General features: G+C 41.8%; 1 protein-coding gene across 3 annotated transcripts in view; it reads left to right on the plus strand.

Annotated features, from left to right (window-relative positions):
- The window catches only part of SRGAP3 (SLIT-ROBO Rho GTPase activating protein 3), a 186886-nt gene that overhangs the window by 67996 nt on the left and 95686 nt on the right, over nt 1-23204 (plus strand). For all 3 annotated transcript variants that reach the window (XM_081901443.1, XM_081901441.1, XM_081901442.1), the window contains exon 2: nt 15598-15793. In XM_081901443.1, coding sequence (XP_081757569.1) covers nt 15598-15793 — 196 coding nt within the window. The remainder of the gene's footprint in view (nt 1-15597; nt 15794-23204) is intronic.

The following is a 23204-nucleotide window of genomic DNA, read 5'->3' on the forward strand; positions in this document are numbered from 1 at the left end:
TTGAGACTCCTCAAAGGGAGTGAAAGGCGGGATATCAAATCCAAACTCTTCTTCTTCTTCTTCTTCTTTTCCACAGATCCGAGAGGTTTTCTACTTGACCCGCTCCTTTCTAAGGGAAAACACACTCTTTGGCGATAGTTTGGAACAGTGGCAATCTGGGGGAAACCCAAATTGCTGTTTGCTCCAAATGAGCAGTTTCCCCTGGAAAGCAGCGGGATAAGAGGAAGTATGGATAAGCCCTTTGCCAGCTTTGTTACCATAGTACAGAATTAACCTCGTGGAAACCTCATGCTGTCTGTACATAGCCTCAGAATTCTTTAGATACCTGCCTGTAAGTCGTGGTGAAGAACAGTATGTAAAATTTTAAAATAACTTAAGTACTGTATATAACATCTTTTTTCTTTTTTAAAGTAAACAGTATTTATCCATGGTTGTAAATAACTAACTTTTAGAAGACATCTGAAGGCAGTCCTGTTTAGGGAAGCTTTTAATGTTTGATGTTTTATCATGTTTTTAATCATCTGTTGGGAGCCGCCCAAAGTCACTGGGGAAACCCAGCCAGATGGGTGGAGTATAAACAATAAATTATTATTATTATTTATTAAAAAGCCCCATCTTCTAAGCCCAACAACAGTACAAGCTTACATTTTGTGTGGCCTAAAGACCTTTAGATTTTGAAGGTGAATTGGCTTATTATTATTATTATTAAATTACTATCTTTAAATTATGCATTAAAATAATTCGGTAGTTGGCATAAAAAAGCAAGTTATATAAAATAAAATAGCACCAAACAAATGGACTGAACTGAAGATTAACTGAAGGCTAAAAGACGAAGGTGTTGGGTTTTTTTAAGCCTCTCTGGAAAGCCAATAAAAAAGGTGAAACCTCAGGACTACTGGTAGAAAATTGCCTTAAAATCGTAAACTAAATAGAGGTAAAGGTCCTATAACATCAGTTTTTACATTCTATAGAGTTAGTCTTCAGAAGAGCTATATCCTGATATGGAATACCCCAAGCTGTAGCCTATTTAAAGCCTTTCCCCCCCTTGCTAGGTTGGCTCAGAGATTCTAAAGAGGAGTGATAACACAAGAAGCATGTCATTAAAAAAGGGGAATTTTGGGCACTTTCCTCTTTGGTTTAAGCACGTGCTACATAGCACTGAAAAGCTAGGCATCTCCCTTGGATGGGACACCTTTGTTGATTATTATTATTGTTATTTTTCCTCCTGTGTTTCGGGTCTGTCTGAATCTTGTAGACAAGAGAGGGGCAAACCTGCTCTTGAAGAGCAAGCAAGCCTTTGCTGGAATGAGCGTGATACTTCACTGGCTTTAAAAAGTACATCCTATAATTGGACAGTTTCTGTTTACAAAGGATAAAGCATGAAACCACAGTCTGGCGAGTAGAATGGGCGTGTAATGCTGTTATCCCTTTCTGAGTGTTCATTGAAGTGTTGAGTTGTTTGCAAAAATATTTGAAGAGAATAACTTTGAGAATAAAAGTAAATCTAGAGTGACCTTCCTGAATGAGTTTATTTTCAAATACTAGACCCCTGTAGTTGTCCCTCTTAAACAGCTGTTTTTTATTTTCAGCAATGATCAGGTGCTGGTTGTTTCCCCCCCCCCCCATGCAATGAGAAGAATGCTCCCGATTATAATGTATGCACACAAGATCCTAAAGTACAGCAACCATAGAGAAGGTTAGTGCAGGTAAATAGGAATTCTCCACTGCCAGGATGCCATTATTGAATGTCATGACCTGCATATCTAGCACAGACAAGCTCTTGGGGCCTTCTTCACATACCACAAGAAGAAGAAACCTCAAACCAAGATCATGATTTTAGGTGACACACTAAGCCAAACTGTGGCTTAGCTGTCACGTTGTGCTAAAAAGAACTGGAGAGGAGCAAAACTGGTATGAGTTCTTCTCTAGGAGCAGCACAGTTGTGTGGTCCTGTTAAGCCACGTCTTGGTTGCAGTGATATGCGATTGTGTGTCATATACCTAAATCCAGTGCATTCTGCATTGTATGCCTATATGGGTAATATCTTGAAGTCAAGTTAAGTGCTTTATGTTTCTTTTTTTGTGCAAGGGAGAAAGCTAGGATCAAGTTTAAAACATATATGAATTATAGCAAGGTGTGTGTTGCATGTACATATGAGTGAAATAGCAATTCTAAGTGGTAGTTAGGCTATTACAGTTGAGTTGCTGCCAAGGTGAGTTGTGGAAAGCAATAAACTTCTGTCCAGCAGATGAATTATTTGAAAGGCAATAAAAACAGTACAGTGAAGGTTTGAATGGCTCTTGGCCTTCCTGCGGTCACCATTGACACAACCAGACTTTTCTGGGTGTTAGTTATTTTAGGGAATTTGCCAGTATGCCAGAAAGTTTGTGGATTACTTGGGGTGCCCAATTTTCAGAAACACAGCACTGCTATTTAATTTGACCAAGCTGGAGTAGCTTGTTTACACTGCAAGTCTCATTGTTTAGCTTGGAAGACATCCGAAAGGAAAACTAAAAGTGGCGTCTCCTTTTAAAAAAAACCTTGCTTGGTGTTAGATGCATAGTGTGAAAATGCCAAATGTTAGCTGAATGGAGAGCTTTGTAAATGAGAGCTAAATTCAACAATAAATTGGAATGCCATCTAAAATATGTAGATGTACTTTAGTGAGTATTAGAGCAGCACTATCACATATTTTGGACTCACTAAAAATACCGGCCTCCACTTGTTCAAGCAGTTCACGCTCACAACTTTGAGGCAAGGCAGCTAACCAAATCCATCTGGACTCTGGCCTGGGACTCAAGCCTCTTTATGCTGAGTTGTGTATTTAGGACTTGATGTAGGATAATAAGAAAATGGGGCAATTTGATTTTTGTCAGAAGGGACGTAGAATAAACAAGGGATTGCGTTTTGGAAAGCTGCTTGGTTGGTTAGCAGCAGAAAGGAGTTGATATTTTCTTGACCCTGGTTCCTCAGAGATACTAGCCTACATTTCCAAACCACACAATTACAAGCTGTTTCTCAGGGAATCCTGTGTGTGTCTTGATCCAGGCCTTGAGTCAATATGCTGTTTTTAAAATGAGGACAACAACAAAAGGCTCTTTAGAGTTTAACTACAGGTTAACTCATTGGTTTAGACTTGGTTTGTGATACAGTGGTATCTCGGGTTACAGACGCTTCAGGTTACAGACTCCGCTAACCCAGAAATAGTACCTCGGGTTAAGAACTTTGCTTCAGGATGAGAACAGAAATCGCGCAGCAGTGGCGCAGCGGCAGCGGGAGGCCCCATTAGCTAAAGTGGTGCTTCAGGTTAAGAACAGTTTTAGGTTAAGAACGGACCCCTGGAACGAATTAAGTTCTTAACCCAAGGTGCCACTGTACTTCTTCTCAGGCCAAGGAGTAGTCGCATAGTAAAGCTCTAGAGTCTAAATAGAGAGGAATCCTTTTATGCTTCAGAAAGGTCTCTTTCCCTGGTCTTTCACACTGGCTTTGTTGGGATGTCCTGCTAAGGCATGTATCTTAGGGCTTATCCACACCTCCATTTGCCCTGCTGCTGCAATCAGATTTTCCATGGGTTGCCATTCTGATTTAGTACTAAAGAGTGGGTTTTCTAGGGGAAAGTGATGGGTCAAAGGCAAAGCCACGCAGACGGGACAAGCAGAGGTGTGGACTAGTCCTAAGTGTGACAAGAATGCACTGCAACAAACCTCAGGCTCCTCCTCTGCTTCTGCTCTGCGCCATCATGAACAGGAGTTCAGAAGCTGTTGCTTCTGATTTAGTTCGATCACAGCTTTTCATTTCACCCAAATCCTAAACGGTGGGTAAGATTAACTATGGTTGCTTGAAACAACTCAGCTTTATAAACTGTGATTTGAGGTGGGCTTATAAAGACCATAAAAGTGCCTCTTATCTGAGTTGAGGGAAGCATAGGCTATTGTCTCCAGCTTTGTTCTGGGCCTTCAGGGACACCCAGAAGCAGGAAACTGCCCTGTTGCTTTCTGAGTGCCTCAAAGGACCCCACACACCTCTAGGTTTGCTCATCACTGGCTAGTACGTTTGTGGATTCTCATTTATCACTTCACACACTTAAACGGCATGTTCACTTAGGAAAGTAGATGGGATGAACCACATACTGGAAAATCCAAATGCTAGAGCTGATTATTCTGAACTGATCCCTTTTAGATGGCTATGATGACCCAGTAGGCAATTGCACAGCAGATATTTTTTATATTAGCCATAACATGTTGAGTTTAAAAACAACAATTGGACTGTTCAAGAAAAGATGCACAAAGCAATTCATTTGCTCATGATTTGACTTAATGTTGTGAATTTAAATTTCAAGAATGAGTCTTTTCTAATCTGGAATTACTATTCATTCTCTCTTCCTAGCTATCTTAAACTGTTTTATGACTTTCCATTCTTGTTAAGGGAGGAGAGATGACCATCTGGCTGGCTTTAGGGCAGGAGACTGCAAGGTTCCTTATTGAGGTGATGCAAGTTTCAATTAAAGCCTCAGCTGGAAAGGAGAAAATCTTTGTGTGATCACTTTGGGTGGCATTTTTTAAGGGCAGCTTTGATAAATAACTGGATAAACTGCTTTTCAGAAGTACTAAGCAACTGGTACATGGCAGGAGGCAGAAAGGTTGGGGAATGGCTTTATATCTTTGTTCTTCCCATTAAAAAAAACCAAACTGATTCCCCTTTTAAAAATACTGTTAGCCTCTATGTGAGAGATGGTGTGTTGGAGAAGCTGAGTGTGATGCTGAGCAAGTTCATTGCACCGAGGCACTAAAAAGTTTGCTTTCTGTGTTGTTCAAAATTTGAGAGAGAGAATCACTGCCAAGCAATTGTTTTCCTAAGGCTCCACTCAGATTATTTTCTGAGTCCTGATTATCGCAGTTCATTATCTTCATCAATCATCTCAATGTGGTGTCTGGTTTTTTTTTTGAAGGCAAAAAAACAGTTAAACACACAAACACATATTTAAAGCAAAACATAAACAATGTAAAATAGACACTCATGGAAGCAATCCATTAATCTAGCTGGAAAAGCCTGTCAGAACAAAAAATATACAGTGGTACCTCGAGTTACAGACACTTCAGGTTACAGACACTTCAGGTTACAGACTCCGCTAACCCAGAAATAGTACCTCGGGTTAAGAACTTTACTTCAGGATGAGAACAGAAATTTCGCAGTGTGGCAGCGGCGGGAGGCCCCATTAGCTAAAGTGGTGCTTCAGGTTTAGAACAGTTTCAGGTTAAGAACGGACCTCCAGAACGAATCAAGTTCTTATCCCAAGGTATTCCATTGTTTCCTTAACATGCAGATTGTGGGTGCCTGGTGTATCTCAAAAATTAAGGAAAAGAGAGTAATTTTATCACCAATATTCTTGTGCCCTTGTTATATTTCTGAAGCTGTAAAGCTTTAGTTATGCCGGAAATCATGTTAGGTGGCCATCCAGCCTCTGCTAAATAATGTAACACAATCAGAAATAGTGGGGTAGTAGATTTCCTGCTTTGGGAGGAGAGGGTTGAATTAGATTTCCTTTGAGGGTCCTTCCAGTTTTATTTTCCTTGTCATAAGGAATTCAAGGTTCTATAGAAAGTGAGGGCACTAAGCATGGCATTTAAATTTGTTGGCTGTGGTGAAAGGATGCTGGTTCAAATTTACCATTTGGACTTCAGTTGTTCCCATTGCTCCTATGCCAAATTGTCAGAATTGTCTTCTCCTCTGGCAGACAAGGCGGAGAACATTGCAGGTGCGCTGTCTGTAAATCTGTACTGACTGATCTAGAAGCGCTACTAGGCACAGGTTGCCCATTATCCAACTCAAAAGTTCCTTTTTCGCATACAAGTTGTACAAAGATTTTGAGTCCCTGAGCGTAAAAATCAACTTTTTAAAACTGCAGAGAACAAGTTCACTTCCAGATTGTTGTTGTTTAGTGGGTGGAATTCAATCACAAACTGGCAAATTCAGATTACACAAAGTAGATTTGGTGTTCTTGTGCAACAGACCTGCTTCCAAACAAAAATGGATTTTTTTTGCAGTAATAAAAGTGAGGAGAAAATGCACTGGGGAAACCAAGCCAGATGGGCAGGGTATAAATAAATAATTACTACTACTACTACTACTACTACTACTACTACTACTACTGGGAAGTGTGAGATAACAGTTGCTTGATGCAACCTTGTATAACCTCCTTGCAAACCAATCTGAGTGTGCAAGCAGTGGATGTTGTATAACCTCTGCATAAACTTTGTGCAAACAAATCAGGATGAATGCTAGATAATAGTTCACCTAGAAGTACAGGCTGTGTCCTGCCTTTCTCCAGCTGAACGTGACCTTTGACTTTTTTCACAAATGACCAACTTTGGTAAGGTTGATGAAGCGTCCCAAATAAAGGAGTGTCTCTAAATTTCCCTGGTTTTGGACTATAATTTCTAGCAGCTTCAGCCAGCATGACCAGTGATCAGGGAAGATGGGAACTGCACTCCAAAACAACTGGAAGGCACCATACTGTGGAAGGCTACTCTAAATTGTACACTATCACTGCAACTGGTTTGGGCAGTTTGGATGCACCTGAGTTTTTACAGGGCTGGGCTTAAAATAGCAAGTTTTGAATATTCTGTAGTCAAGCACTTGAAGTGATCAGGAAAGATGAGAGAATTTGGGGGAGAATTACAGGAAAATGTCCTCGACTTTTTGACTTGAATGTCCCCTGACGGATTCCTTTGCTTGGGTTATGAGCAGGGAAATTGGAATAAGAGAATTCTCAGTTCCTGGGCCATCTGCTTCTAAAGCTACTGAAAAGACCAGGAAATTGAAGGAGCACAGTGCACATTCAATTGATTCATCCTCTGTTCGCCCTCCAACCCCCCCACCCAAAAAAGTCTTGGGCACTTCTGTGTCTAAGTCTCTGTGGGAGTTGTGTGAACACCACTCCGCTGAAAAGAAACCTGAGAAGGGAGGAGGTTCTGAAAGCTTTCATCTGATCCCCGTTGCTAGAGAAACCCCCTTCTTTTGTCTGTCTATGCCAGAAGCAGCTGCCTTTTTCAGAGGCTGGATCTTCTCAGGAGGGTGCAGGGCAAAGAGAACAAACCAGGAAAAAATATATTAAAACAAGCCTTATTTATGGCCTGGGTTAGGGAAGCATTTGAGATGCTCCTGTGTGTAGAGTGTTAGTTACAGGCCTGAACCTGTGAAAAGGCTTGGAGTAACCTCCTGAGAACAATGCAAGGCCAAACAGAGTTCTGTATGTTTAGGGCGTTTGGTTGTTCTTTTTCTCTGTGTGTGGACAGCTGGCACTCTGGCACCTTTTGCTTATGTATTCCTTTACACCATCTCTGTGTTTGTCAACAGGGAAAAGTAATTGGTTTAGGACAATCCGTCTTATATATAGGCCTGTTTTACTGAAACCTTCTTCTTTGGTATCATTTGTAGCCGAGTAAGATTGTCTTCCATGAAAGAGGCCTTAATAGTGAGTCCGTAAGTGACTGTAGAGGTCAATTCTGGATCCACGCCTCCTTCCACAGTTGGGACATAGGTTTCCAGGTGGGAGTTAATCACAGTGTGAATTTGCCAAGCGTGCCTTCCTCCTAGTTTGTTTCTCCTTTTTTTGCCCTGAGTTCGTGCTTCTTTGAAGTCCATGACACCTTTAGCAAAGGCTGTTCCAGTGTTAGAAACTGAGATATGAAAGCTAGGAGCTAAATGGCACCTTAAACCTAGGTTATGGGCGCAACAAAGGACTGTCTAGCCGTGCTTTTTTATAACAAGAATACAAAGCTGGAAATGAATGAACTGCAGCTAAAATATTATGCTCTTTTTTCACATGGTCTAGTCCTTCCCCTGCCCACCCCCCTAATATTCTTAAGAAGGTCTTCAGAGAGTAGCTGGAAGTGGGGAGGCAGAAAAAGGTCCTCCTTTCCTTCCACTCTGCAGTTTTAATCTGAAATCTTAGGTGCAGTCCTGCACCCAGAGCTCAGGAAGTGCTTGCGCTGATGAAATTCCCTCTTGTTAAAATGCGCCTAGAGCAATGGGAGTTTCGAACACTGGTGTCAGGGTTTCAGGGAGAGAAGAGCAGATGAAGGAGGAGACAGAGAGTGAGGGGGAAGAATCCCAGAGAGACGAGGAAGAGGATGACAATGACCAAAGGTCGTCCATGAGTCTGTCCAGTGAGTCAGAGGATTCCCAAAAGGAAGCCCCCCTGGTCAGACCAAGGGGAGCCCAAGGGGGAAGCAGTCAGGAGCAGGGGAGCGAAGGGAGAGCCCCCAGTGGGAGTTGGAGATTGGGGCCGGTTTCTCCGCCAGAACGGAGTGAAGGGGGTGGAGTTACTAGTGTGTCAGAGGGAGCAGAGCAGGAAGCAGACAGGGGAAGGAGATCGGGGCAAGACGTTCTGCCGGAAGGGGCGGAGAGTAGCACCGGGAGCAGTGTAGCGGTCGAGAGGAAGGTCAGGAGCAACGTACGCGCGCCAAGTTCAAATGTGGAGGCGCGTGGAAGTGAGGAGAGCCCTGGGGAGGAGCCTGGCCCCAAAGCACGAAGGAGGGGGGAACAGGCGTCAGAGGATTCAGCCTCTGGGGAGTCCCGGCGGGAGGGAACCCAGGGGGGCAGAAAGACCCTGCGGAAGAGGAAGGAGAGGAAGAGGTGGTCCAGCACAAGCCTCTTAAATTGGTGCAGGGGCGGCACTGATTCAGAGGGGACTTCAGCGGTCTGATGTCACAGACGTAGAGCCACGGAGATGGAATGTAAAAGCAGCAATGTTCTTCAATAAAGACTTTTGTAAATAAACTGGATTGGACTTGGGTCTCTTGTGAGCTGGGACCACGGGTGGCTCTGACAACTGGGTTGTTCTCCAATTGGAGTGCTCACAGGCCAGTGCTTCCCAGTTATCAGTGCTTATATTACAATTATTTTATTTGCTTTGAGAGTGTCTTTTTTGTTGTCCACCAGTATTTTGGTGATCTAGTCAACATTGTCCTGTCCCCCCCCCCCACAGTGTAGTTCTCTGTACTGAAAGCTCATTCTTGTTCTCCCCTTTTTGTATTTTGGAGCAATTGGACAATTTTCTTGGGACATCTGCTTTGGTTTCTGTTACCCCCCCCCCTTAAATCCCTTATGAGAATACTGTAATGGAATGTGTGCACTTACTCAGAAAATTGTGGAAAATACCTGGATTCATTTAGTGGATAATACCTTTCTGAAGCAGCAAAGCAGACACAGAAAGGAGTCTGTGTTCTAAATTTCTAGGTTTTCCAGGTCTGTGTCTGAACACTCCCCCCCCCCCACTCTTTGCTGCTGAATCAGAGCAAGCGTCATTCCACAGAAAACCAAAATTGCCGTTATTGTCAATTCAAAGTGATCATGATTGTAAACCTGAATTTATCATTTTAAGTAAGCTCATTTGGTCATTTGAAATACTTTTCAATCCCTATAAAAGGCTAGTTGCAGATTTTTCTTGGTTTCCTGGCTATTTTGTATTAGCCCCTTCTTTTATCTTCTGCTTCAATCCTGTTTTCCATTTTTTTAAAAAAATGGTCCTGTTATTCTAGGCCACATGGGTAGGCAAACTAAGGCCCGGGGCTGGATCCGGCCCAATCGCCTTCTAAATCTGGCCTGCGGATGGTCCGGGAATCAATTACATGAGTAGAATGTGTGCTTTTATTTAAAATGCATCTCTGGGTTATTTGTGGGGCATAGGAATTCGTTCATCCCTCCCCCCAAGATATAGTCTGGCCCCCACAAGATCTGAGGGACAGTGGACCAGCCCCCTGCTGAAAAAAAGTTTGCTGACCCCTGTATCTAGGGTTTGCCAGTTGTATCCATTATTTGTATGTCTGCTCACAGCTGAGTGCCTTTTGGATACCAATTAGCTAGCTGTTTGTGTGTCTGTTAGGTTTGACCTTTGTCTTCTCATAACTCAGATGGTGCTGATGTGGGTGAACTTCCGGCATGAACTTTGAAAATGCCAAAGTGGCACATCATTAGCGTAGTGCCCTGTGTGGGGTTGTGGAGCTGAAGGGCTGTCTGTTGATTACGACAGCAAAATGTGTGATTGCTTGTTTGTGTGCTTGGCAAAGAGGGACTGTTGCCTAGAGATCCTCAGGCCAGTGTGGCAAAAATAGGGAAAAGACAGGGGACTGATTGTGTCAGCTCCACCCTTCACAGAGCGATCTATTTCTGTAAGAAGGAATCTGCAGCATTCTTGGCATGCAGCCGTGATTATTCTGATGTCCCTTTGCTGTTACTGTTCAATTGGGAAAGCTACAAATACAGGGCAGTTGCCAAAAGACAATGTGAATCTTCAGATTCTTCAGAAAGAAGATGTCATGGCCAATTCTGCTTTTCAAAACAAATGTTAAAGCCAATAAATAAATAAATGTGTGTGTTTTCCTTGTGCTTCAGCTTGTAATCATTATATCTAGGCAATAAACTACTTTAAAAAAATTAGAGCCCATCCCAATCATCTTCGCCGCAAAATAGCAAATAAGGGATGCTGTGTGAGTGTTCTTAGTAGTTTCTCAGCATCGACCAGGGAGCTACATATGCTGTTTTGCCAGTGCATTTACTATCCTTGTTTGCAGCCAATTAAGAGTAGAATTAGACAACTATGCTTGATATCTGATGAATAATAAATAGCATCTCTCTCTATGCTTCAGATATGCTCTTTGGGATAAACCACTTCACGGAAAAGGGAAAAAAAAGGATAGTAATAAATAACCAGTAATGGATTCCTGGGAGAAGGCAATAAGCAACCCAAACCTTGAAATATTGCAGCAGTTCGAAATAACAAATACAGAACAGGGATTTGAATACAACTACTGCCTATTGTGCTTTCATATCTATCTGGAATACAGTGTTGCCTCAGCTTCCCCCATCATTTTTTATAGAATAGGTGTTGTCCTGTCCTGTGCTTTACCTCGGTGGGTTGAGGAAAAACAGGAGGTATGGGGGTGACCGGGGGGCGGGCTTAGATGGCTGCTCCTCATGAATACCCTAAAGTCTTTAATAAGGCTGCCTGGAAATTTTATGCTGGAATCTCAGGAGGTAATTTTTTTTAAAGTAAAAAGTGATATAGGCACGAATGTGTACATGGCTGCAACCTCTGTTCCCTATTCACTATAGCCTTTTTCAGGTGTTGCCTCTTGCACAATTACACTTGTGCGAGGGAGGAAAGTGGGGCAGGGGTGCCAACTTGAATAAAATATTGTGAGGGCCCAGGTAAGCCCTGCCCTACATTATCAATCACATGACACAGCGCACACACCATTTTAATGGGAATTCCCATCAATTTTGGGGCCCGGCCCCCTCAAATATTTTATTGTGGGGGCTGAAGCCTCCACGGCCCCTAGGAGTTGGCTCCTATGAAGTGGGGTCTCACTTTCCGGCCCCACACCTCTCTCACATCTCCATCCCCATTCCTGCAGCCTTTCATTTGTTGTAGGCTACAGTTCTATTGCGTTCTCATCACCCAGTCCACTACAGTAGCAGTGGACTGGGTGATGAGAACGCAATAGAAGTGACAGGGCACTCTCCCTCCTTGCACCTCCCTCTCCCTCCTTGCACAATTGTCATCATACGAGGGGAAACATCTGAATAGGGCTTAACTGACAAACCTTCATTTTTCTCATGTAAGCAAGCAAGTAGGAGTATGAAGATGTTCAGCCAAAATCATTTCTTTTGAAAACCATTTCTTTAGAATAACCAACAACGAAGGTTGCTGAATGGACTTGAATGGTGTGAACATACCCCATCTACTATGAAACAGTCCATTTTCTGGTTGCTACCCTCCATACCACCTTCAGCAGACGTACACAGAGAGTCATAGAATTATAGAACTGTAGACTTGAAAGATTTTGCTGGTGATTACAGAGTCTGAGTAGATTCAAATGGAATTTTGTTTTCATCTGAAAAAAGGGATAGCTACTCCTCATATCCCTTAACCATTCAGAAAAAAATAACATGGAAGTATTTTCAATATTCAACAGAAGGTTTTTGTTTTTGTTTGCTATATCCACACCCATAAATACAGATGGGGGTATTGCTCCTCTAGCAGCCAGAAGCCACTTTTCAAAATAGAGGCTAAGAGTTAAAGCATTGTTCTTTCCCAGTTCTGATTGTTTGTCTTCCAAGGATCAATCCTGTTTAAAGAGATTTGCAGACTCTGCTACATTATCTAAGAGGCTTAAAAAGTGAGTTGTGTTTGGGGAAGCTGTTGGTTTTTTGTGGCAGGAGATAAACGTCAAAAGGAAACAATTCTTTTTCTCTTGATGTACAAGGCGATATATCATGTAAGAGAGCCTGATTTACTAAACGGGGCATATTAATCTGACAGATATTACTGAATACAGCTATAACTTGATAAACATCAGCATGGGAAGCAACCAATTTATCTCAATATATTTCATGTAAAGCTGCTGTTGGGTGCATGTAGTCTATAAACTTATCTCTGAAAGTTGTCGGTTCTAGATGCATCTGAGAGTGTGGCAGGAACAGGCCGAACTACAAATGAAGTGAAAATTGCTTTGCATTCATTCTCTGCTCCTTGCAGCTAAAATTCCAGAGCAGAGAAGACAACTTCTTTGGGAAGAGGGCTCCATTTCCTGAGCATGATGGAGGTTGGTGGGGTACCACTAATTGGTGGTGAGGGAGCCCAAAGCCTGAAGGGTCCTATCCCTCTGTAACACACATCTTTGCATACAAATGATAGCCCCTCTCCCCCACTGAGCCTTTCCCCTCTCCCCTTGTCACTCACTCACATAGATCAACACACAAGCAGGCTCCTTCACCCACTAGCCAGCTTGCCTCCAGCCTGCTGGCCTCCCTCCAGGCCCCCAGAACCAACCCGTGAGCCTCCACTCGCACCCAGCCTGCTCCACTTCTGACACCCTGAGAAACAGAGAAAACTTTGTACGGCTGCTAATGAGAAACCAAGGAACCAGCAGGAAGGCAGCCAGTGTGCACATGACATAATCTATGGCGCTCTGCCATGCTGTGGTGAGATTGTGCGTGCATTTGGTTGGCTGCGACCCAACAGTAGAGTGCATGCGCTGGAGCAGCATAGCAACTATAGTCCTAGCTGGTTCTCTCCTTCCTGCTGGCTATCCTGTTTCTGCCAGATCTTCTTTTGGTCCTGAGAAGGCTCTTGTGAATGTGGCAGTGGAGGTGGGCACATGCAAGGAAAACAGTGAGGGTCATATAGGGCCCACAACCAGGCCGCCATACGATATTGGGTATCCTTTTAGCCTGAGAACAAGTCCTCTGACCACTTCAGTGCATTTTTTTAAAAAATCAAAACTATACTAGGTAAAGGTAAAGGACCCCTGACAGTTAAGTCCAGTCGCAAACGACTCTGGGGTTGCGGCGCTCATCTTGCTTTATTGGCTGAGGGAGCCGACATTTGTCCGCAGACAGTTTTTCCGGGTCATGTGGCCAGCATGACTAAGCTGCTTCTGGCAAAACCAGAGCAACGCATGGAAACACCGTTTACCTTCCCACCGGAGCAGTACCTATTTATCTACTTGCACTTTAACGTGCTTTCGAACTGCTAGGTTGGCAGGAGCTGGGACTGAGCAGTGGGAGCACACCCCATCGCGGGGATTCGAACCGCTCACCTTCCAATTGGCAAGCCCTAAGCTCAGTGGTTTAGACCACAGTGCCAAAAAACAGACCTCGGGTATCTTGGATTCAAGGTCCTGAGCTTCTATGGAAGTTTGAATTGTTACCAGTATTTATTCCTTAGCAATTGGATGTGATGTTCTGGGTCTGGGAGATTTTGGACAATATCTCCATTATCACACTATTGTATTGCAAAAGCACTTGCATATGTATATGTATGTATGTATGTATGTATGTGTGTGTGTGTGTATGTATATATATATATGTTTATGGAGGATTTTGCTAATTTTATCTGTAGTGCCCTTGATATAAGGAAGGAGGGCCATGCCATTGTTTTCTTCTGTGTCTTGGTTTTTGGGGGGTGTTTCTTTTTGGATTAGCTTCGTAACCCTGTTTTGCTGGTATCCATTGGCAATTAACACATTTGAGAGATTCTGTAACTCAGTTGTCAAGTGGTCTTTGTCAGCCAGGCGTTTGGTTCTGGAGATGAGAGTCTTGGCTACGGAGTTTATTTGTGCAGGGTGGTGGTGTGATTGTGCATGTAAGTAGCGGTTGGTGTGTGTTTTTTTCCGGTAGATAGTGTGTCCTAGGGAGCCATCAGGTTTTTTGTAGATTAGGACGTCAAGGAAGGGAAGTTGGTTGTTGGCTTCTATTTCCATAGTGAATTGTATTTTGGGGTGTAGGCTGTTGAGATGTGTGAGGAAGCTATCCAGTTTTTGTGTCTTGACCTCTTGAGCTCGCCCCTATACACGAAGCCAAGCCAGAGCACAACTAAGTGCAGTACAGCCATCTTCTCAGAAAAACTCTTCACAAAGTTCAAGAGGTCAAGACACAAAGACTTTAGCAACTAATCCACACCTAATGACCCACCTAAGTGGTACTCAGGATATCACTCAAGAAATCACTCAAGATATCCCTCAAGTAACTAAGGAACAAAAGAAGAAAAGGCACACTAGCCTGGGAACTTCCTCTCTGCCCAGAACATTGGAGGCTATACACCACACCCCCTCAACAGTATTTATAGGAACTCAAACACTGAGATCCTGCTCTGTTCCAGTAACAAGAAGCCGAAAGCACCAGCCTGAAGATGACGAGTGAGACCTCGTCGAAACGTCGCCTAGACACCCCAACTTTTACACGGGAAGACACCCGAGGACACCAAAACCTGCATATATATATATATATATATATATATATATATATATATATATATGTAATATGGTGTTTCAGATTGGTGAATGTTGCTTAATGTCAGTATTTGTTAGCGGTTACGACACAGTAGTAATTTGCCAAATATTTTAGATATCAGAAATATTGGAGGCCCCGCAAACACAGATGGCATGGCTGTATGTTTTTTATGTATGTATGTATGTATGTGTATGTATGTATGTATGTTATAACTTGTTGAATCACAAAGGATCAAAAGAGTGGGTTGTAGTAAATAATCACATAAAGGTATGCTTTTAAATCCTTAAATTCCGAATGTACTGCTTAATTCCAGTCAAATTCTGCTTGATTTCAGTGAAATGTAATTTTAGTAAGGGTGTTCATTGCTGGACCCCAAATTGTGCATGGAAAAAAGAGAGAGTAAAAAAATCTTAATAAATGAATATATGATTAGTCTTCTATATGCAACCACCTCCCACTTTTATTCCAGTTCTTTGAGACACTGAGAATTTTTTCTTAACCTAATCTCACCGCTGACACTTCAATTTCAGTCCAGTTTCTTTCCCCCTTACAAGGGTACATGAGAGAGGATTCCCCTTCCCCCAATGTTTAAAGGTTTAAAGTCAATCTGTTTATGTATTTATGTACTTATGTGAAGTTAATCCGTTTATGTAGCCTGTTAATCTGTACTTATCTGGGCATGCTCAATATAGTGCTGTCAATGTGAGAGGTCTTTAGCAGGGCAGCAAAATAAATGAGCGCTTACAGGCTCTGTTACCATTTGTTTATAATGCTGTTTCGCTTTCTGTTTTGTGTGTCCAGAAATTCGTACCCAGTTGGTGGAACAGTTCAAATGCCTAGAGCAGCAGTCTGAATCCCGGTTGCAGCTCCTGCAGGACCTCCAGGAGTTCTTCCGCAGAAAGGCTGAGATTGAACTGGAGTACTCGAGGAACTTAGAAAAACTTGCGGAAAGATTTTCTTCCAAGATTCGCAGCTCCAGGGAACACCATCAGTTCAAGTAAGCATATATGTTTCTATTTCTGAAAGGAGGTACAAGAGACCCAGACTTGTTGAATGAATGCAGTCTTCAATGTGATCTCAAAGTGATGGGCCTTTTCAGATGACTGATGGGAGCAGAGGTGGTTGAGGAAATGAAAAAAATGTTAACAGAGATTCAGTTGGTTTCTTGGGTTTGCTTATTTACAAACTTGTTAAGTGTCTTCCCTACTTCTTTCAAAATAGTCTCTTTAAGGGTTGGCTGCTACTGTCAGTCTTTTGACAACGTGTTGGGCACGCCTGACATTCTGGTGGGTAAAGCTTGCGTACATTGATATTGCATATTTATTTATAACCACAAAGTAATTCAGTTTGCATATTTAATGTTCCATATTTCAAGCTGGAGTAATGAACATGACTGATCCCTTTTAGTATGTGCCTTTGAGGTTCTGAACTCTAAATGAACTAAGGGTGTAGAAGAAAAGGAGGATATTAATACTGTCTAGTTTTGTAGCTCCTCAGTGGATTTTTTTACCTTCTTCTTGCCCTTGGCCATATTGGTTGTTTTTAGTTGGTTCCTTTTAATCTTTTTGACAATCATAGCTGCAAAGTACTTCCTGTGTTGTCATTGCCATTTGTCTGTTGGAAATAATCCCTTGTGTCATTCATTTCCTGGTGATCTAAAATTTTTGAATGTGCAAGGTGAATGGTGATGGTCTCTCACTCCACTGTACTCCACCTCATTCTGAGCTGCAGCTTGTACTGCTGAATTACTAAAATCCTATATACTTCATATTGCTACGTTCCCTGTACAGTGATACCTTGGTTCTCTAACGCATTGGTACTCAAACAACTTGGAATCCAAACACTGCAAATCCACACACTGCAGTTTGTGAACTTTTTTCAGAAGCTGAACATGCTCTGTTTTGAGTGTTACGCTTTTGATTTGAGTGCCACACTTCCGTTTTGAGTGTTACGCTGAGATCTGTCAGTTTTTGCTATTTATTTTGTGTTTTTGTTTTTGCAGCCATGTGGAACCCAGTTCAGCTAAAACAAAAAAATTTCCTTCCAGTAGCACCTTAAAGACCAACTAAGTTAGTTCTTGGTATGAGCTTTCGTGTGCATGCATATTTATTTATAAAGCTCATACCAAGCTCATACGAAGAACTAACTTAGTTGGTCTTTAAGGTGCTACTGGAAGGAATTTTTTTTTGTTTTGACTATGGCAGACCAACACGGCTACCTATCTGTAACCAGTTCAGCTACTCATTAATGGATTGTGTGACTGCAATACATTGTTTATTGCTTTCATTTTATGGATCAATGGTCTTGTTAGATAGCAAAATTCATGTTAAGTTGCTGTTTTTAAAAGTCTGGAATGGATCAATCCATTTTGCGCCTTGGTTTTGGAACGGAATTCTGGAACGGATTAAGTTTGAGATCCAAGGTACCACTGTAATCTCTTTACTCTGATTCTCCTAGTGTACAAATAGGTTTCCATATGTCATTGTTATTGGACTACAACTCCAGTCATCCCCAGACCGCTTAGCAAATGATCAGAGAGCTGTTGTTCAATAATATCTGGGGACCCAGGCTTGAAGAACAGTGGCCTTCTATTATCACGGTTTGGAATAACACAACAACTTTTTGGAGAAACTTGACCCCTTGTCTTTTGACCTCCTTTTGACCAGAACCCTCATTCTTGAGAAGTTTAGATCTGTAGCAGAGCCACCACCCCACTTGATAGGCTTCCCAACTCTGTTAGTTGGGTGTTGCCTTGAGGGGGAGCCTTCTCATTTTTTGTGGAATGGCCTAGAATCATAGAATCATAGAGTTGGAAGAGACCACAAGGGCCATCGAGTCCAACCCCCTGCCAAGCAGGAAACACCATCAGAGCACTCCTGACATATGGTTGTCAAGCCTCTGCTTAAAGAAGGAGACTCCACCACACTCCTTGGCAGCAAATTCCCCTGTTGAACACCTCTTACTGTCAGGAAGTTCTCCCTAATGTTTAGGTGGCCTTCCTCAATAGGTGTCAGGGATGGCAGGGCTTGGATGTATGTGTGTTGGGCACAAGGGGACTGGTAGCTGACCTGGAGAGAGGAGAGGGGGCCAGCAATTTATGGGGGTTGGTGCCCCCCAAGGAGAAGGGTCAGAGCTATCAGGGATAGAGAGTGGAACACCGGACTTGTCGGAAGAGGAGAAGAGGATGATCAGGCAAGTGGGCGGCTGATTGAATCCCCACCATCTCCTGCCCCACTGTCTCCTAGAACCAGAAGAGGATTGAAGAGAGAAGAACAGTGGTGGCTGCTGTGCAGGTATCGTCTCAGGCTGCATGTGCATCCTGTGGGGGGAAAGTACTTAAGTTGATGGAGAGGGGCGTGGGTTTTTATTTCTGTTTTATTTTTTTAAAATAAATTTTTATTGAAGTTTCCACAAATTTTTAACACAACAAGAAAACACAATAACAAACAAAAAAAAAAACAATATAAAAAATACAAACAAAAAACACATATAAATTCAATTTTTACTTTCTTATAGCTTACTTTCCCGACTTCCTCATACCTCCCCTTTCTGTATTCTAGTTTCTGATTAATTTGTCAGCAAATCCTTCCCTTACTTTTAGCTTAATTTTAATGTTATTCATTTTCTTTAAATTATCCCTTACCGCTATTAATTCCTTATTTTATAATCCAGCATCATTTTAACATTCATTAATTTTACAGTATTTCTTTAGATAGTCCTTTAATTTTTTCCAATCTTCTTCCGCCGTTTCTCTTCCCTGGTTTCGGATTCTGCTCGTCATCTCTGCCAAACCCATATACTCTATCACCTTCATCTGCCATTCTTCCACGGTGGGTAGATCTTGCGTCTTCCAATACTTTGCGATGAGTATTCTTGCTGCTGTTGTAGCATACATAAAGAAAGTTCTGTCCTTCTTTAACACCAATTGGCCAACTATGCCCAGGAGAAAGGCCTCTGGTTTCTTAGGGAAAGTGTACTTAAGTACCTTTTTCAGTTCATTATAGATCATTTCCCAGAAAGCCTTAATCCTTGGGCACGTCCACCAAAGGTGAAAGAATGTTCCTTCAGTTTCTTTACATTTCCAACATTTATTATCGGGCAAATGATAGATTTTTGCAAGCTTGACTGGGGTCATGTACCACCTGTAAATCATTTTCATAATATTCTCTCTTAGGGCATTGCATGGATTTTTATTTCTGCAGCTGCTCCAGAGGACACTGGCTGGGAACAGCCACTTAGATGCTAGAAGTTGTGTGCAAGTGTATTCAGAGTCCCATAGAAGCTACTGTAAATGATCGCTTTTGACAATAAAGAATTAACTCCCCGCTATATGCATTCGTTTCACTCAGGTGTGTCGAGAACAATAGGCAAGGCAGACACAAGCACTTTTATCTCTCAGACGATAACCGGGTACGATCTTTCTTTTTGCTGCATTAGGTAGCTGCATTAAAAATATGACTGGGTGCTTATTTACAAAACAGTAGGTCAAAGCTGATCAACTCATTCACTTCCCCTATTAAGTTTATTATTATTATTATTTAATTTTAGGAGATAAATGGTACAGTATAGAGAAAGATACCAGACAATGTAACACCAAATAGACAAAAATAACAAGTTGCAGTCTCTTTATTTACTAAATGTATATGCTGCCTTTCCTCACAAAGGAGCCCAGGGTAGCAAACAACAAACATGTTGCTGTCTTCCAATCTAGTAACTACCAAAATGCAAATGATTGTGGTTATATCATTCCTTCTTAAGAAAAGATATGACTGGGAAACCAATAAAACCTGATGGAAAGCACACCAAATCACTTGGGCATCCAGAAGCAGATGCTCAGGATATGAACCTGTGTGTTAAGGAGGAGTGTAACTTATCCAGTGCAAATAAAATAAAATAAATTCCTTTCAGTAGCACCTTAGAGACCAACTAAGTTTGTTATTGGTATGAGCTTTCGTATGCATGCACACTTCTTCAGGTACCTGAAGAATAATTTTTCTATTTTGTTTTGACTACGGCAGACCATCACGGCTACCTACCTGTAACTATCCAGCGCAGGTTGCTCACCTAACTCTGGATAAAATTATCCCCCAACCAGTAATGCTTCCTCCTTTAACCAGCATACACTTTGGGCTTTCTTTCTTTATGTAAACCATCTTTAGCTAGTGGTCTAAATAGTGGAGGTGGCAGAGTGAAATGAAAAGAGGGACCAAAACCTAATGGGCTAGAAATCCTTACGAGACCCTTTAACTCAGTGGTTGTTGTTGCAGATGAAAAGCAAAGACAGCTCATTGTGGCTCCATTCATTTTGGCAGCCAGATGGAGCTAAGAGTAGCATCTGGCGAATGGATTGAACAGGCCCTGGAACATACTGTGAATGTTGAACTAATTATTACTAAGTCCCCAAGCAAAAGCAGCTGGAGGGTGCTGGCTCTTCTATGCTAATGGAAAAATGGGGGCTGTAAATGAAGGTGTGTGAGCAGGGCAGGCTGAAGACTCAGAACTATTGTTTAGATGGTGAACTTAATTTTGCATTAAGAAAAATAATTGCATGTTAGAGAGAGATGGCTTTTTATGTTTTATGCATTTTGCTTACTACTTTTCTCTGATAGCTACTTTACAAGGTTGTTTATAAGACAGATTTGTTCTGAGGTTTATCTAATGAAAGCATTGTATGTTCTGGTCCCTTACCCTTTTCACCGATTGCTTATGTAAAGAATGATTATCATTTAGTGTAGGAGAAAATGTTCCAAAAGAAGAGCAGCTTGAATACTATGGGACTAGACAAAGCTCAGTTGATTTGCCACATAAGGCATGAGAGGCCTATTTCATATTTTTAAGTCAATGAAAGAAAATCCTGCTTTCAGTCCTATAAATTTATTTGTAAAGGACCTCCGTGTCTGAAAATGCAAAATATAGTTTGAGTGGTCTGTGAGCTGTATCAAAGTGGTTTTAAGGCCGCTTCAGACAGAAAATCTTAAGTATTGTTGGAGTGAATGAGTAGTATAATGGAAGATCAGAACAATTTGTTTTTATACAGTCCTTCATTCCATTTGCCAAACAAAGAAGCCTGGGTTCCACGAATGCTGTGAGAGGCCTTGCCTTTTCAAAGCATAATGGCCTTTGTTAGGAAAATAGTCGCCTTTTAATGCTCTGCAGTGTTGCGGTTTAAATTGCAGAAGCTTTGGGGTGGGGTGTGTTGTGTGCCTCTGATTTCTCCTGTACGTGATTAAAGCCATGCAGAAGAGTAGAACAAGGAAGTGTGGTTGTCATAGCAAACAACTATATTTATTTTATTTCAAGCACTTTTATCCTGCATTTCCATTCCAAAACATTTTCAAGGCAACTTCTCTTTTTCTTCAAAGAAATTGTTTGTTCATTAGCAACATTATCAGGTACAAAGACCAAATTCCAGATCTGTCCTGGAGAGAAATGTGAAAACGCCACTATTCTTGTCCTTGTTTTCCAACCTAGTGACATGGCACACCTGGGTTTGCTTCTTTTAAAAGAGCTTCTTTTCATAAGTCTAAACCTGTTGTGGTGCTTCATTTTCTAAACTTCCTTTAGAGGAAGCTCTGGAAGGCTATATTGCCCTGCAAAGGCATTTACAAAGGTGATTAGTATTTCTTCAGATATTAACTTAGTTCATTGTACCTCATATAGTGTGTGCAGTCAGTGAGTGGGCTAGCAAAGGTGTGTTATTAATACTATGTGCCTGTCTTTCTTTGCTACTTGAAGAATGGCACCTTTAAAACCTTTGTTTTTGCACCATTCTTTTAGGATTGTAAGAATGTGGGCAGATGCAGCAATATGTGTAAATTGAAAATCTGAAGATGACTAGGAAATCTCTTTACTATACTGTCTCATAATGGAAAGCATTTGGAGCCCTTGTTCTAAGAGTAGTAGTAGTAATAATAATAATAATAATAATAATAATAATAATAATAATAATAATTTTTATTTATACCCCGCCCTCCCTGGCCAAAACCGGGTTCACAGCGGCTAACATCAAATGTATAGCACATTAACATAGAATCAGGCAATCAATTAAAATGCATCCTAAAATCAGATCAGGATCAGAATAAAATCCAATCAGATGGCAACCCACAGATTACGGTTGGGGAGCTTAAATGCTCACCAGGCCCAACTACAACTACAGATTGCTGCAAACTTTTCTTGCCCTAATGGGGAGCATAGGAGCCTACTCCTAGGGGTCAAGGGGGCTTCGGTTCCCCAATAAATGATTTGAGAGGGCTGGTCCCCCCAAAGTTGATGGGCATTGCCATTCAAATGGTGTACGTGCACCATGTCATGTGATTGATTATGTCCCGTGGGGCTTACTTGCTTCCCATATTTTATTCAAGTTGACACCCCTGAATAGGAGAGATGTATCCACCACTTTGTGTAGAAGGCCTTGCATGCCTTTCCTTTTCTTACTCATTTGCTTCTGTGAGTTGAGGTGTGGAAGGGAGAGGACTATGCATTAAGTCACCCAACACACTTCCATAACAGACCAGGATGTTTACTAAAATCAAGGCCCAGCATATCTGACTGTTGGACCACGAAGGCTCATCTGACAGACTCATACAAAGTATATTAGTCCAGGGTTCCCCAAACTTGCGTTTACAGCTATTTTTGGACTACAGTTACCATCATCCCTGACCACTGGTACTACTAGCTAGGGATGACGGGAGTTGTAGTCCAAAAACAGCAGGAGACCCAAGTTTGGTAAACCCTGATCGAGTCCAACCTGCCGACAAATCAACTACTATAGCATCTTTCATGGATGGCCACCCAACCTTTGTTTAATAAGTTCTTTAATGAAAATGTGCTCCACCTTCTGAGGCAGTTCATTCCATTGTTAAAACAGCTCATATTATTGGGAAGTTTTTCCTGATATTTAGTCTAAATCCCCTTCCTTACAATTTTAACTTGTTTGGTGGTTTGGATCCATTTCTGGAACAACAGGAAACAAATTTGCTCCTTCTATGTGAGAGACCTTCAAATATTTGAAGATGTCTTACTGTGTTCTAGAGGGTAATAATTGTTTCCACATCTGTTTTCTATCAACTTGTTTCAAACAGGCACAGCCATAAGAAGCATGTATCAATGTTGTACTTGCCCTGATAGTTCAACATCTTGTGGGCTTAATTTTGTAGTTCAGCGAATATTATCTGCTTTTGAATGCTTCAGTCTTTTTGGGATGCTGGTGAGGCCACAGGTAGCTCTGTCACACTTTGTATCTGCTGTGATGGCTGGCTGCTGCTCATTGAGCTGAAAGGTGTTTTCATGTGTCTAGGAAAGCCTTAATAAGGTCATGAGACTCCCCCTCCTCACTTTTTGGAGGCCTCTAAGATAGTAGATTGGAAGTGAAGAAGCTGCTGAGGCTTATAAAGTGGTTCATCAATTTT

The sequence above is a fragment of the Podarcis melisellensis genome (assembly GCF_964234715.1).
Source record: "Podarcis melisellensis genome assembly, chromosome: 2".
Taxonomy (NCBI): Eukaryota; Metazoa; Chordata; class Lepidosauria; order Squamata; family Lacertidae; genus Podarcis; species Podarcis melisellensis.